At 42.9% G+C, this 15396-nt stretch overlaps 1 protein-coding gene across 2 annotated transcripts in view; it reads right to left on the bottom strand.

Moving 5' to 3' along the window:
- The window catches only part of LOC311108558 (uridine-cytidine kinase-like 1), a 34905-nt gene extending 25344 nt beyond the window's left edge, over window positions 1-9561 (bottom strand). Inside the window, exons 1-5 of one of the 2 annotated variants that reach the window (XM_084151212.1) lie at window positions 9438-9561; window positions 8897-8923; window positions 6028-6233; window positions 3205-3311; window positions 2463-2633 (exon numbers count right to left, since the gene is read on the bottom strand). In XM_084151212.1, the coding sequence (XP_084007338.1) occupies window positions 2463-2633; window positions 3205-3311; window positions 6028-6233; window positions 8897-8923; window positions 9438-9541 (615 nt within the window). In that variant the 5' untranslated portion in view covers window positions 9542-9561. The remainder of the gene's footprint in view (window positions 1-2462; window positions 2634-3204; window positions 3312-6027; window positions 6234-8896; window positions 8924-9437) is intronic. The other variant, XM_084151213.1, reaches the window with a different exon arrangement.
- Between the last annotated feature and the right edge of the window lie 5835 nt (window positions 9562-15396).

Raw genomic sequence — 15396 nt, 5'->3', positions numbered from 1 at the left:
CCTCCTCCTCCAAACACGGCGAGTTGAGTTGATGCCAAAGAGCTCGATTTTGGTCACCTGACCACAACACTTTCACCCAGTTCTCCTCTGAATCATTCAGATGTTCATTGGCAAACTTCAGACGGGCATGTATATGTGTATTCTTGAGCAGGGGGACCTTGCGGGCGCTGCAGGATTTCAGTTCTTCACGGCGTAGTGTGTTACCAATTGTTTTCTTGGTGACTATGGTCCCAGCTGCCTTGAGATCATTGACAAGATCCTCCCGTGTAGTTCTGGGCTGATTCCTCACCGTTCTCATGATCATTGCAACTCCACGAGGTGAGATCTTGCATGGAGCCCCAGGCCGAGGGAGATTGACAGTTCTTTTGTGTTTCTTCCATTTGCGAATAATCGCACCAACTGTTGTCACCTTCTCACCAAGCTGCTTGGTGATGGTCTCGTAGCCCATTCCAGCCTTGTGTAGGTCTACAATCTTGTCCCTGACATCCTTGGAGAGCTCTTTGGTCTTGGCCATGGTGGAGAGTTTGGAATCTGATTGATTGATTGCTTCTGTGGACAGGTGCCTTTTATACAGGTAACAAGCTGAGATTAGGAGCACTCCCTTTAAGAGTGTGCTCCTAATCTCAGCTCGTTACCTGTATAAAAGACAACTGGGAGACAGAAATCTTTCTGATTGAGAGGGGGTCAAAAACTTATTTCCCTCATTAAAATGCAAATCAATTTATAACATTTTTGACATGCGTTTTTCTGGATTTTTTTGTTGTTATTCTGTCTCTCACTGTTCAAATAAACCTAACATTAAAATTATAGACTGATAATTTCTTTGTCAGTGGGCAAACGTACAAAATCAGCAGGGGATCAAATACTTTTTTCCCTCACTGTATATATAATAATTTAAAACATTTTTATGGCACGAGACACCTGTCTGATTCACGCTTGTCTCAGTGGACTAACCCATTGCGGAGGCCGTGCGGATGGCACACCAGTAGTACATTTACAGTTATCTCCCATGTTGGTTTGGTTACAGTCATTTCTGTTAATGCATTCAATATACTATTATTACAGTCTTATCGTTCTCATTGTCGGAGTGGACACGTTGTTTGTGGACCGCACAACCTAGGAAAAAGTTGTGGTTTATTTCATTCCATTTAGGAGTTGTCAATTTATTCATTGTCGTTCGTTTGTAGTGCTCCTGTCAATGTTGAGTAAGGTCGCGCACCTGATTATACATAGAAGTAGGCCTAGGCTACCTGGCCTGCACGCAAATGTAGGCCTATAAATGTGCCCATTTGGGGATGTGATAGTACTTCTGATTGTCTTAACTGACCACCACTGTGGAACTTCTCAAAGTAATTTTTTCTTCACCTCAAACAGCAAGTAAACAAAGTCTGTTTTTACATCCATTGAGAATGACAATAGTTCCTCAATGTAGTCTATTTGAAAAATCTTTCCAGCTCTCTTTCGATAACCTCTCAGCGTGAAAGGGGGAGAACAATGTCATGCTCTGATCTGGTGGAAACGTCATAAAATAGGCGTACCTGATTACTTCTTATCCCTTGTGCAAATAGTCTACAGCTATGTCTGTCCGGTGCTCACTGGAGCGGGAAACTGAGGGCCCAGAATATTGTGTACAATGTTGCAAGTTTGCTAGTGCAAGTTTCAGGCCGGACCCAAGTTAATAGTTGATCAAATGTTTCAAGTTCTTTGCAGACAGGCCATGCGTAGCCAATGTGATTTATAGGATATTTATTTTTATCAGGATATTTTCTACCTGCAGGCTGCAATGTTTTTATTTGTTGGCTTTATGTAGGCTATTTTTACATAGTTGGCAATGGAAGTTCCTTTTCGAATTTTTATTAACCACATGATTTTGAGATACGAAGACTATTATAAATGAAATGAAACTGTTCCATGAAAATGTGCATATAAAAATCATAATTGGCACGCAGATCGGTAGAAATGGTAAAATAAATTGGCACTCCAAATGGAAAAGGTTGCCGACCCCTGGTGTAGCCTATTAGGAGCGTAACAGCAGAATATGCGAAGGCCAGCAGCAGCGGGAGGAAGAGGGTTGGTAACTGGTTTTTTCTTCTTCTGGATAGGCTATCTTGATCTCTGGCTCTCTTGAATCATTTGTGTGTCTTAATTATTTAAAGCATCAGACAAGCTCAGTAGCCTAAATATAGTTGGTTAGGGTGTCTATATAAGAAAAAATACACATTTAAAATTTCGCCCAATCGATTGGTCGAAAGAACAGACGACTCTAGGTCGACCAAGATGATTTTTTTTGTCGGGGACAGCCCTATATTAAACATTGAATGGAATTCTTACAACGACATGCTCTTTGTTGATAGTCGATATATAGAGATGTTTTAAATTCACACAAGCAGTTTATTTTTTCATTTAATATTGCTGAGACACAAAAGATTATCATTGGAAATGTTTTCCTGGACCTTCCTTACCCATTCCTTGCGGCGGCAGTGAGAAGTGAAGTCGTAGACGGGTACTTTGATGCTCTTGCCCTTCTTCAGCTTCCTCAGAACAGTCACCAGCAGCTCAAAGTCAAAGGCCTCTGGGTGGTCAAAGTTATACTCGTTCTTAGCTGCCAGCTCCTGCTCATCTTTGGTCAAAACCTGGGGGGAGAAAACAAAGTCAAGACTCAGGAATTCAATTACATCTCAAACTAACCTGGCCCTTTCCCCTGAACCCCAGGAAGGTACTTTAGATACTAGAAGTTTAGATAGCTGGCTAGACTAACTTACCAATCTAAAAAATGTTAGCTGACATGGGCTAATTGAGTGACTGTCAGTGGCTGACATAAGAGAAAATCTGCTGATGCACAAACACATTTCAAAATTGCACCTTGTGTATTCTAGTATTCTAACTCTCAAAAGTAAGTTGAGACCCCGACTGAGTTCCCCCACAAAAGCGGGCCGGACGGTAGTTGCCCATCTCTGCTGTAGAGGGTATTGATTGTTCTGTGCTGCCCCTATACTAAACCACAGGGGGCTAGTTTGGGCTAGTTTACCTTCAAGAGCCTTCCTTATAAATAAAGCCAGGATCTTACCAAGGATAAACTCCTGGGGCTAAGCATATCTTATTATAGTTTACCTTGGTGTCCTCCTTATAGCATTTACGTGATACTCTTTTAGTAGAAACTCTAGAAAACTAAGTTTACCATATAGAAATAGTCCTATAGTTTACCTTATAGAAAGAGTCCATGGAGAGGAGGACCACCCAGGGAACATCCAGAGCCTCAATTATCTTATTGGCCACCGTAGTTTTCCCAGAGGCACTTCCTCCACACAGCCCTGCAGGAAGAAACAGGGGTAAGGCGGGGCTCCTGACAAACGTACACTAGGAATCCAAAACAACTGTGGGAGTGAATCCAACAATACATGCTGTGGTTGTGAAAAACAGGATGCAGTGCTCATAGTGTCTGCTGCTGCACAGGGAGTGGAACCCCTATTAAGTGGTGAATACATAAACCAGAGAGGTGCAATGGTTCAGATAATATGGTGAAGTTCAAAACTGATGAGTTAGGCTACAAACTTGCACAGAAAGAATATTCAAGATAACAAAACGTAACTGAAAAGTGCCTGGATAAGCTGGTTTTCAAAATAATTGATTTCACTTAGAATTTAGCTATGTTGTCACAACAATGAAAACCAGCCATCAGACTGACTGACACAGACCATGAAGCAACCCATCCCCTAAATGACATTAAATCTGTCTGGAATTGTTAACCAGAGAAAATGTCAAACTCCTTTTATGTGCTCTCTTTCTCTCTCACTTGGCCTCTCCTCATTCTCTCCTCTTTGACCTCTGAGGCAGACTTCCTACTATTTCCTCCAGTAGCAGAGTGCTGGCCAGAGCAGACCAGCAGGATGGCCTTTTTACGGGAATCATCGACCAGGGCACATCTTCAGAAGAATGGCGCTGGAATGTATAGCGGCCGTTTTACAGGCTCCAGACCAATTCTGCTATTTTGTGTTTGTTTTTTTTGGCACTCATCTTAACTTTTCTTTTTACATGTTTCCACCATCGTTTCCTATGACCGAAAAGAGCTTCTGGACATCAGAACGGAGATCACTAACCTTGAATTGGATGAAGATTTCTACTTCAATGAGTCGGCTGCAAAGGACAAACTGCTCACCCCTGACCGATATAGAGGCCAAAGAACTGTACTACCCTATGTTTCTCAGAAACTTGGCTGAACAAGGACATGGATAATATTCTAGCTGTCTTTTTCTAGGACAGAACGGCAGCGTTGGGTAATCTCAAGGGGGGTGGTGTGTATCTCTTCATTAACAACAGCTGGTGCGTGATTTCTAATATTAAGGAAGTGTCGAGGTTCTGCTCACCTGAGTTAGAATACCTCATGATAAGCTGCAGACCATACTATTTACCAAGAGATTTCATCTATATTTTTCAAAGCAGTCTATTTACCACCACAAACCGATGCTGGCACTAAGACCGCACTCAACGAGCTATATAGGGCCATAAGCCAACGTGAAAATGCTCATCCTGTGGCAGCGCTCCTAGTGGTCAGGGATCTTAAGACAGATTTAAGTTTTCCTGCATTATCTAATTTCGACCAGCATGTCACCTGTGCAACTAGAGGCAAAAAAAACTCTAGATCACCTTTACTCCACACACAGAGACGCATATAAAGCTTGCCCTCCATTTGGCAAATCTGACCTAACTCTATCCTGCTGATTCCTGCTTACAAACAAAAACTCAAACAGGAAGTACTTGTGACGCGCTCATTGCGGAAGTGACCGTACATACATATCCCAACCAGAAGCCATGGATTACAGGCAACATCCACACTGAGCTTAAGGCTAGAGCTGCCGCTTTCAAGGAGCGGGACACTAACCCGGACGCTTACAAGAAATCCCGCTACGCCCTCCGACAAACCATCAAAACAGACAAAGCGTCAATGTAGGACTAAGAAATAATCCTACTACACCAGCTCTGACGCTCATCGTATGTGGCAGGGTTTGCAAACTAGGGCTGGGTGATATGGCCTAAACCTCATCTCAATTTTTTCAAACTTATGTTTGAGGAGGCTGAAAATATTTGCCATGGGCCCCCAGATCCTCAAAAAGTTATACAGCTGCACCATTGAGAGCATCTTGACTGGCTGCATTACCGCTTGGTACGGCAACTGCAAGACACCTGACCGCAAGGCACTACAGAGGGTAGTGCTTACGGCACAGTACATCACTTGAGCCGAGCTCCCTGCCATTTAGGACATCTATACCAGGCCGTGTCAAAGGAAGGCCAGAAAAATTGTAAAAGACTCCAGCCACCCAAGTCATAGACGGTTCTCTATGCTACCTCACAGCAAGTGGTACGAACAGTCTGGAACCAACATGACCCTGAACAGCTTCTACCCCAAGCCATAAGACTGATAAATAGTTAACCAAATAGCTACCCGGACTATCTGCATTGACCCTTTTTGCACACACTTTTTTTGACTCATCACATACGCTGCTGCTACTGTTTACAATCAGTCACTTTATTCCTAGTTATATGTACATATCTACCTCAATTACCTCGTACCCCTGCACATCGACTCGGTACTGGTACCCCGTGTATATAGCCAAGTTATCATTACTCATTGTGTATCTATTATTACGTGTTTTACTTTTAAATTTTTCTCTCTCTGCATTGTTGGGAAGGGCCTTTCACTGTTAGTCCAAACCTGTTGTTTTACGAAGCATGTGACAAATAACATTTTATTTTTATCCAAGTGTAAAATTGTTAAGCTAGCATGGAGGATGCCCTGAGCACTGAGGATGAGAGGCCATTATTGTATGATTTCTGAAAACCTTCACTATTTCAGGATAATTAAATTCTCTAAAAATGTCCACACTGCCAGTTGCACTACCTATCAACTCTCCAGGACCAGGTTTGGTGACTAACCACTCCTTTTTATGTCATTTATGTTCATCGAGTTAAGTTTAGGGTTTGAGTTTACAGGTAATGAGTCATTACAATGTCAAATGTAAGCTCGCTTACCAATGACGAAAGCCTCCTTGAAGGTGGTCCCAGTGACATTGTACCAGGGGGGCCGTCCTGCAGTGTAGATGGTCCTCTTGTTGGTCCTCAGGAGAGGTGGCTCAGTCTTGCTCTGGCTGGTGGTCCGTTTCCGTGGAGAGAGCGAGGGGGTCAGAGGGCAGCGGGGGCGGTTACGAAGACTGTCCAGAGAATCATCTCTACTGCCACTGGGGTACGAAAACACCACAAGGGACAAAAAGGTTAGGACAGCACACATTCAGCCTCAACATGATAATTTATCCCTCTTCACTGGATACCCTTTTATTATTGTAGAGATTCTCCATTGAAGAGGATTGTATTACAGCTATGATTTATTAATGAGGCGAATCACTTCAAACATCCACTCACAAAAGCCATCATATCCATATCTACCATCAGAGACGCCATTTGAGCTCACACCTGCCCCATGAAGATCTGGACAATTTGATTACAATGTCTAGGCCCTATGGCCTGTGGAGAGAGAAGAGACGGGGTCCATACATTTCAGGAGCCCTCATCAGTAGTTCTCCACAGTTACACTAAATGGCCAAATGTATGTGAACACCCCTTCAAATTAGTGGATTCAGCTATGTCAGCCAAACCCATTTCTGACAGGTGTATAAAATCGAGCACACAGCCATGCAATCTCCATACACAAACATTGGCAGTAGAATGGCCCGTACTGAAGAGCTCAGTGACTTTCAACGTGGCACCGTCATAGGATGCCACCTTTCCAAAAAGTCAGTTAGTCAAATTTCTTCCCTGCTAGAGCTGCCCCGATCAAGTGTAAGTGCTGTTATTGTGAAGTAGAAACATCTAGGAACAACAACGGCTCAGCTGCGAAGTGGTAGGCCACACAAGCTCATAGAATGGGACCGGCGAGTGCTGAAGCGCGAAAAAATAGTTAGTCCTCAGTTGTAACACTCACGTCCGAGTTCCAAAAAGCAACGGCAGCACAAGCACACTGTTCGTCAGGAGCTTCATGAAATGGGTTTTCATGGCCGAGCAGCCGGACACAAGCCTAAGATCACCATGCCCAATGTTAAGCGTCGGCTGGAATGGTGTAAAGCTCGCCGCCATTGGACTCTGGAGCAGTGTATGTACAACGCGAACGTCTAGCAACTCAAAGGTTGTGTGTTCGAATCTCATCACGGATAACTTTAGCATTTTTCGTTAATTAGCTACTTTGCAACTATACCGGACAAAAATAAAAAACGCAACATGCAATGATTTTACTGAGTTACAGTTCATATAAAGAAATCATTCAATTGAAAGAAATGAATTAGGCCCTAATCTATGGACTTCTACTTGGAGCCTGGCACAGCAAATCAAAATGATTTTTTCCCCCACAAAAGGGCTTTATTACAGACTGAAATAGTGCTTAGTTTCATCAGCTGTCCAGGTGGCTGGTCTCAGACGATCCCGCAGTTGAAGAAGCCGGATGTGGAGGTCCTTGGCTGGCGTTTTTACACGTAGTCTGCGGTTGTGAGGCCGGTTGGACGTACTGCCAAGTTCTCTAAAACTAAGTTGAGGTGGCTTATGGTAGAGAAATGAACATTCAATTATCTGGCAACAGCTCTGGTGGACATTCCTGCAGTCAGCATGCCAATTGCAAGCTCCCTCAAAACTTGAGACATCTTTGGTATTGTGTTATGTGACAAAACTGCACATTTTAGAGTGGCCTTTTACTGTGCCCAACACAAGGTGTACTTGTGTAATGATCATGCTGTTTAATCAGTTTCTTGATATGCCACACCTGTCAATTGGATGGATTATGTTGGCAAAGGAGAAATGCTCACTAACAGGGATGTAAACAAATTTGTGCACAGAATTTGAGAGAAATAAGCTTTTTGTGCGTATGGAACATTTCAGGGATCTTTTATTTCAGCTCATGAAACATGGGACCAACACTTTACATGTTGTGTTTATATTGTTGTTCAGTATACTTACTACTTCTTAACTACTTTGCAACTACTTAGCATGTTAGATAACCCTTCCCCTAACCTTAACCCTTTAACCTTTTAACTACTTATCTAGCATGTTAACTAACCCTAAACCTAACCTTAACTCCTAGCCTAGCTAACGTTAGCCACAACAAATTGGAATTTGTGTAATGTACACGAATGCGTTATGAAGAAAGAAAATTGTGTAATACACACAAAATGCATTGTGATGAAAACCGTGTAATACACATTTGCACATTATCTTCTGCACATCTATCACTCCAGTGTTAATACTAAATTGTAATTATTTTGCACTATGGCCTATTTATTGCCTTACCTCCATAACTTACTACATTTGCACACACTGTATATAAATGTTCTATTGTGTTATTGACTGTACGTTTTGTTTTTGTTTATCCCATATGTAACTCTGTTGTTGTTTTTATCACACTTCTTTGCTTCATCTTGGCCAGGTCGCAGTTGTAAATGAGAACTTGTTCTCAACTGGCTTACCTGGTTAAATAAAGGTGAAATAAAAATAAATAAACACATGAAAAAGTGGACTTTTGTGTGCCAGTCACGAATTTCAAATAAGTAATTTGTGTCTATTTCACAATAAGCTGCGATGGTGTGTTGTTTATAAAGGAGCAGTCTAAGTAAAAACCAGTACATCAATTATCAGAAACTGTGTTGACTGAAACACACACAGCCAACACTAGTTTTACTGTCTGTGGGGGTGAGGGAGAAGGATGAAACCTTGACCACCCTCTCCAGGAAATCACACTGCTGCCTGTGGGCATTGGGCAGGTACTTGCATGAGTGAGGCTGTCATCATTTGGCCAAATAGTGTAGAAATTAAATGTGTGACAACAGCTGGGCTGTTTCATGTCTAAAAGTGGTTTCCTTACCTACTCTTCCTCTTCATCTGTCCTGATCTGAAGAAGACATGACAGGACATGTGAAAGCAAATTTGGTCATTCAAGGCCTATCAGGTATACATTCTCACATGACAAGTTCACGTAAGTGTAGTGTAGGAGAGGCGACGAAGAGATGAAGCCAACTATTTAACTTAACACCTGGACGTTCATATTGTTGCTGCTCCGCTACAATGCTAACTAGGCATCTGAATCACTGCACCCATATTCACTGCCACGAGTACGTGATGGTGCATTAGCTAGCTAATGCAGCCATCTGATTAATTTACTACATTCAACATAACTAGGCAACCTACTTATCTGGCTTCCAACAGTCAAGCTGAGATATTGAGTATAGGCTTACATAAATGAACTTATTTCAAAGAAACACTAGCTTTGTGTGGTGGCATGACTAATGCTAGCTAGCTGGCTAGCCATGCCACCCCATCTGTCGTTGGCTTAGCCGGTTAATCTTCGGCGTGTCTCTGTACTGCTCTTTGTTAGCCTGAAACATATATCAACTATTTATATATACCTGTCAGATCTAGACACGGACAGGTCTTCTTCTTTCTCCCCCTCTTCTTTTTGTGGCATCTGGACATGGTTTAGGTTAATTGTCATTGCCATGTTTCCTTCCATCTCGTACTGGCTGGCTGTGCGTAAACACCGGAGGGAGCGTGTGACGTCACATTTTGTGTAAACGTCATGTGCGTGCGTGGAGTGCGCTCCATCCCGCAGCCCATAGATTTATGCCGCGTTCAAATACTAGTCGGAACTAGGAAACTCGGAAATGTCAGACTTGCTGATAAAATGAACGCAGCACGTGTATAACTACAACTAGTTAACACGTTGGAGATCTCCGAGTTTCCTAGTTCCGACTAGTACTTGAACGCGGCATTATATCACAGACAGAAGGGGTAACCCAGACACGTCACAGGGGCTATCCAACTGAAGCATCCGTTTAGAACGTTTTCTCACCACCAAATATGGGAGTGAGAGGAAGTCCAGTCATGGGTAATGGAAGAGGATCGAACTAGGTCAAACTGGGCCGACGTTCTGATAATTATCTCATTGATGAAACATCTGATCTCAATAAATTTTTCTATTCCCAAAACTATAATATATTACGAACACAGTGCACTACGTTTTATAGACTTGACGCTTTGTTAATTGCGTTGTTTAGGAGTGCAAGGTCAAATTGAGTTTGTACACACGCGCACTTCACGGAGGGGTCGACCCCTAACAGAAATATGCAAACACATACTACAACGCGTCAATAGGATCTCGGTAGCTCATGCTTGTTCTGCCCACTATGCTTCATTTACTCCCACTGTATCCAACAAAGATTAACTTGCTTGGGTTAGTTATAAAAAATATTGGGTTAGTTGTACACATATTTGCTTATGTGCTGCGTTTAGACGAGGGATGCAAAAACAGTAATACCAGTCGGCATAGTGGGACAAGAAACCAAGAAAGACTGTGACCGCAAAAGCAAGCCAGCACGAAGGTATGCGTTGCTATGGTGATTTCCGTAAACAAACAGTGCATTCGGTAGAAAACAACACTACAGCAGACGGCAAAAGTTGAAATATTGGAGTCCCGTCTACCGTTGCGGCTGAAGACATTCACCGCCAGACTCAACATAATTTACTGTCATGCTCTCATTGAAAACAATGGCATCCCATTAGCCGTCTACCTCGTACGATGTAAACGCAGCATTAGATAGACCAGGCGTTATTGTATCTGTCCCATTATGGGGTCTATGAGAGCATGGCCAACAGCAAAAAAAAGTATACAGTAACTAACCCAAGATACACCACCGGTGCTGTTTCCAATGGGAGCAAATGAAGCATAGTGGGCAGAACAAGCAAGGAGGTGGGCAGAGGCAAGCACGAGCTAGCGAGATCCTATTGGCTATTACTAGCAAGTATTTGCATATTTCTGGTAGGGAACCACTACTCTGTGGAGTGCGCATGTGCAATAACTCAATTCGCCCTTCCACTCCTTCTAAACAATGCCATTTAAAAAATAAGTCTACAAAACTTAGTCCACTCTGTTCATAACAGATTGTAGTTTTGGGAACAGAAAACTGTATTGAGATCGAATGTTTCATCGATGGGAAAATTAGCAGAATGTTGGCCAAGTTTCACCTAGCTCCAGCTTCTACCACTTCCTGCCATATTTGGCCTTCTTTAGTAACCTGGCTCTTAAAAACCTTTGCACATCTACTAGTGATCCAGGCCACTTGTAGAGCAGCCGTGCATCTTTAGACTTCTATGGATAAAATCACTGAGGAAGCCATGAAGTGCTTTGAAAGGCTGGTCATGGCTCACATCAACAGCATTATCCCAGAAACCCTAGACCCACTCCAATTTGCATACCGCCCCAACAGATCCACAGATGATGCAATCTCTATTGCACTCCACACTGCCCTTTCCCACCTGGACAAGAGGAACACCTACGTGAGAATGCTATTCATTGACTACAGCTCAGCATTCAACACCATAGTGCCCTCTAAGCTCATCACTAAGCTAAGGATCCTGGGACTAAACACCTCCCTCTGCAACTGGATCCTGGACTTCCTGACGGGCCGCCCCCAGGTGGTAAGGGTAGGTAACAACACATCTGCCACACTGATCCTCAACACGGGGGCCCCTCAGGGGTGCGTGCTCAGTCCCCTCCTGTACTCTCTGTTCACCCATGACTGCATGGCCAGGCACGACTCCAACACCATCATTAAGTTTGCCGACGACACAACAGTGGTAGGCCTGATCACCAACAACGATGAGACAGCCTATAGGGAGGAGGTCACAGACCTGGCCGTGTGGTGCCAGGACAACAACCTCTCCCTCAACGTGACCAAGACAAAGGAGATGATTGTGGACTACAGGAAAAAAAAGAGGACTGAGCACGCCCCCATTCTCATCGACGGGGCTGTAGTGGAACAGGTTGAGAGCTTCAAGTTCCTTGGTGTCCACATCACCAACGAACTATCATGGTCCAAACACACCAAGACAGTCGTGAAGAGGGCACGACAAAGCCTATTCCCCCTCAGGAGACTGAAAAGATTTGGCATGGGTCCTCAGATCCTCAAAAAATTCTACAGCTGCACCATCGAGAGCATCCTGACTGGTTGCATCACCGCCTGGTATGGCAACTGCTTGGCCTCCGACCGCAAGGCACTACAGAGGGTAGTGCGTACGGCCCAGTACATCACTGGGGCCAAGCTTTCTGCCATCCAGGACCTCTATACCAGGCGGTGTCAGAGGAAGGCCCTCAAAATTGTCAAAGACTCCAGCCACCCTAGTCATAGACTGTTCTCTCTGCTACCGCACGGCAAGCGGTACCGGAGTGCCAAGTCTAGGTCCAAAAGACTTCTCAACAGCTTCTACCCCCAAGCCATAAGACTCCTGAACAGCTAATCATGGCTACCCGGACTATTTGCACTGCCCCCCCACCCCATCCTTTTTACGCTGCTGCTACTCTGTTAATTATTTATGCATAGTCACTTTAACTCTACCCACATGTACATATTACCTCAACTACCTCAACTAGCCGGTGCCCCCGCACATTGACTCTGCAACGGTACCCCCCTGTATATATAGCCTCCCTACTGTTACTTTATTTTACTTCTGCTCTTTTTTTTCTCAACACTTTTTTTGTTGTTGTTTTATTTTTACTTTTTTTGTTAAAAATAAATGCACTGTTGGTTAAGGGCTGTAAGTAAGCATTTCACTGTAATGTCTGCACCTGTTGTATTCAGCGCATGTGACCAATAAAATTGGATTTGATTTGATTTGATTTGAAGCTTGTAAAAAATCCATATTTAAACCTATGTTGTGATAATTGCATTGTTTGCTCTATAACCCATTTGTTCATTTGCCATCATGATAAACAATAAGGCAATGACAACAGTGGCGGAATAAATTCAACTACACATTTTTTTGTTTCATCACAAAACCGGAGAGCAACATCTGTCATGTTAAGTCCACAAAGCAAATATTGCATGTAACAAACAGTTATATCTCCTGCAACATGGTCAAGCAAGTTAATGTTTTCGACAACTACTGATTTAGAACCACGCAGTTACCACAAGTCAGCACAAAGACAACAGGAGCACTGCCGCTGTTATTTCAGCACCATTTTAACTTAAACATTTAAACATCTTCAAATAAACAAGGCTATATATGCTTAGTTTAACACACTGAAAACCAACTTAAAGATACCAAAAACTATTTAGTCCAATCAATGTTGCTGAATGTCATGTGGCTGTTCATGGTACTTATTTCTGTGTGTGTGTGCATGCATGTAAAATTATTTTTTTACTCACCCTACTTGTATTAGACTAGTTGAACGCCAATGCCATCCTCCTCTCTTTCATGTTGGCAAAACTGTCTATGGCTCTGTCATAGAGTACGCTTTTAGTTTTTGTTGTCATAGGCTACCTAGCTAAAATGCTTGCTAGCCTAACTTCCTCGCATGGGCAACAATGAACCAGCTAAATTAGCTAGCTTGTTAACGTGAGCCTAAAAGGGCTAGGCTACATCTAGTCTACATATTGAACTGCAATCTTCTCAGGCCAGTGGCACCACATTAATTTAATTTGTGGTTAGATCAGCATCGCTGCCATAACCATTGGCCTGTACAGATAATTAAGTCAAGACCACAAGTCCAAATCCCCATCTCCATCCATGGCTTAGGAAAGGGCCGATATAGCAAGCTAGCTACTGCAGGACATCAACACAAGCAGACCAGCAATGAAAATAAGGTAGGATGTGATTTGATTTGTGTGAAGCCAAATCCAAACTGGCCTCCATTGGGGTGCGTTTTGCTGCACCAGGACAACCCACATTTGAGCTCAGCTCAACGCTGATTGGCTAATTATTTTATAATTGTTTTATCAAGGGAGGCCAAATGCTTGCTGGCATCAATCAATCAAATGTTACTGCTGCAACATGTCATACTCTTTTGGTCCAGACAGCATCAGATACATGGGCTACACATACTGAGACAGAGGGGCACGTGTCATTTGCGAATTGACGGAATATTATGAAAACACAGAGAGAGATTTTTTTATTAGTCAAATATTTGGGGAAGCCTGGCTTCCCTTGGCATCCATGAATACATGTCACTGCTCACAAGATATCATTCTAAAACAATTTATAAGTGTTTTGTGTGAATGGGCATGGGCATGATCATACAATATTAAACGTTTCATTTAGGTAATGTATAGGATCTAATGTAATATTTGAAGTACGCATTTTGCCAAGTTTAGATTTATCCAAAGTTGAATCTTATCCAGTACAAATTGAAAATACCTGCAACACTATAAATGCAAAGCCATGGTCAGAGTTCAGCAGAACAACAATAATCAGGGTTGGGGAGTAACTGCATGTAATCTGATTACAAAACAACTAACTGTAATCAGTTACAATACCAGCATAAATAGTGTAATCAGATTACAGATACTTAAAAAGAACTAGATGATTACTTTTAAATTCAGAAAGGGATGTTTGAGAAAATTATATACAGTGGGGAAAAAAAGTATTTAGTCAGCCACCAATGGTGCAAGTTCTCCCACTTAAAAAGATGAGAGAGGCCTGTCATTTTCATCATAGGTACACGTCAACTATGACAGACAAATTGAGATTTTTTTTCTCCAGAAAATCACATTGTAGGATTTGTAATGAATTTATTTGCAAATTATGGTGGAAAATAAGTATTTGGTCACCTACAAACAAGCAAGATTTCTGGCTCTCACAGACCTGTAACTTCTTCTTTAAGAGGCTCCTCTGTCCTCCACTCGTTACCTGTATTAATGGCACCTGTTTGAACTTGTTATCAGTATAAAAGACACCTGTCCACAACCTCAAACAGTCACACTCCAAACTCCACTATGGCCAAGACCAAAGAGCTGTCAAAGGACACCAGAAACAAAATTGTAGACCTGCACCAGGCTGGGAAGACTGAATCTGCAATAGGTAAGCAGCTTGGTTTGAAGAAATCAACTGTGGGAGCAATTATTAGGAAATGGAAGACCACTGATAATCTCCCTCGATCTGGGGCTCCACGCAAGATCTCACCCCGTGGGGTCAAAATGATCACAAGAACGGTGAGCAAAAATCCCAGAACCACACGGGGGGACCTAGTGAATGACCTGCAGAGAGCTGGGACCAAAGTAACAAAGCCTACCATCAGTAACACACTACGCCGCCAGGGACTCAAATCCTGCAGTGCAAGACGTGTCGCCCTGCTTAAGCCAGTACATGTCCAGGCCCGTCTGAAGTTTGCTAGAGTGCATTTGGATGATCCAGAAGAGGATTGGAAGAATGTCATATGGTCAGATGAAACCAAAATATAACTTTTTGGTAAAAACTCAACTCGTCGTGTTTGGAGGACAAAGAATGCTGAGTTGCATCCAAAGAACACCATACCTACTGTGAAGCATGGGGGTGGAAACATCATGCTTTGGGGCTGTTTTTCTGCAAAGGGAC

Source organism: Coregonus lavaretus (genome assembly GCF_964263955.1).
Source record: "Coregonus lavaretus genome assembly, chromosome: 33".
Taxonomy (NCBI): Eukaryota; Metazoa; Chordata; class Actinopteri; order Salmoniformes; family Salmonidae; genus Coregonus; species Coregonus lavaretus.
The sequence above is the reverse complement of the archived record's forward strand: the minus strand, read 5'-3'. Positions and strand labels throughout refer to the sequence as shown.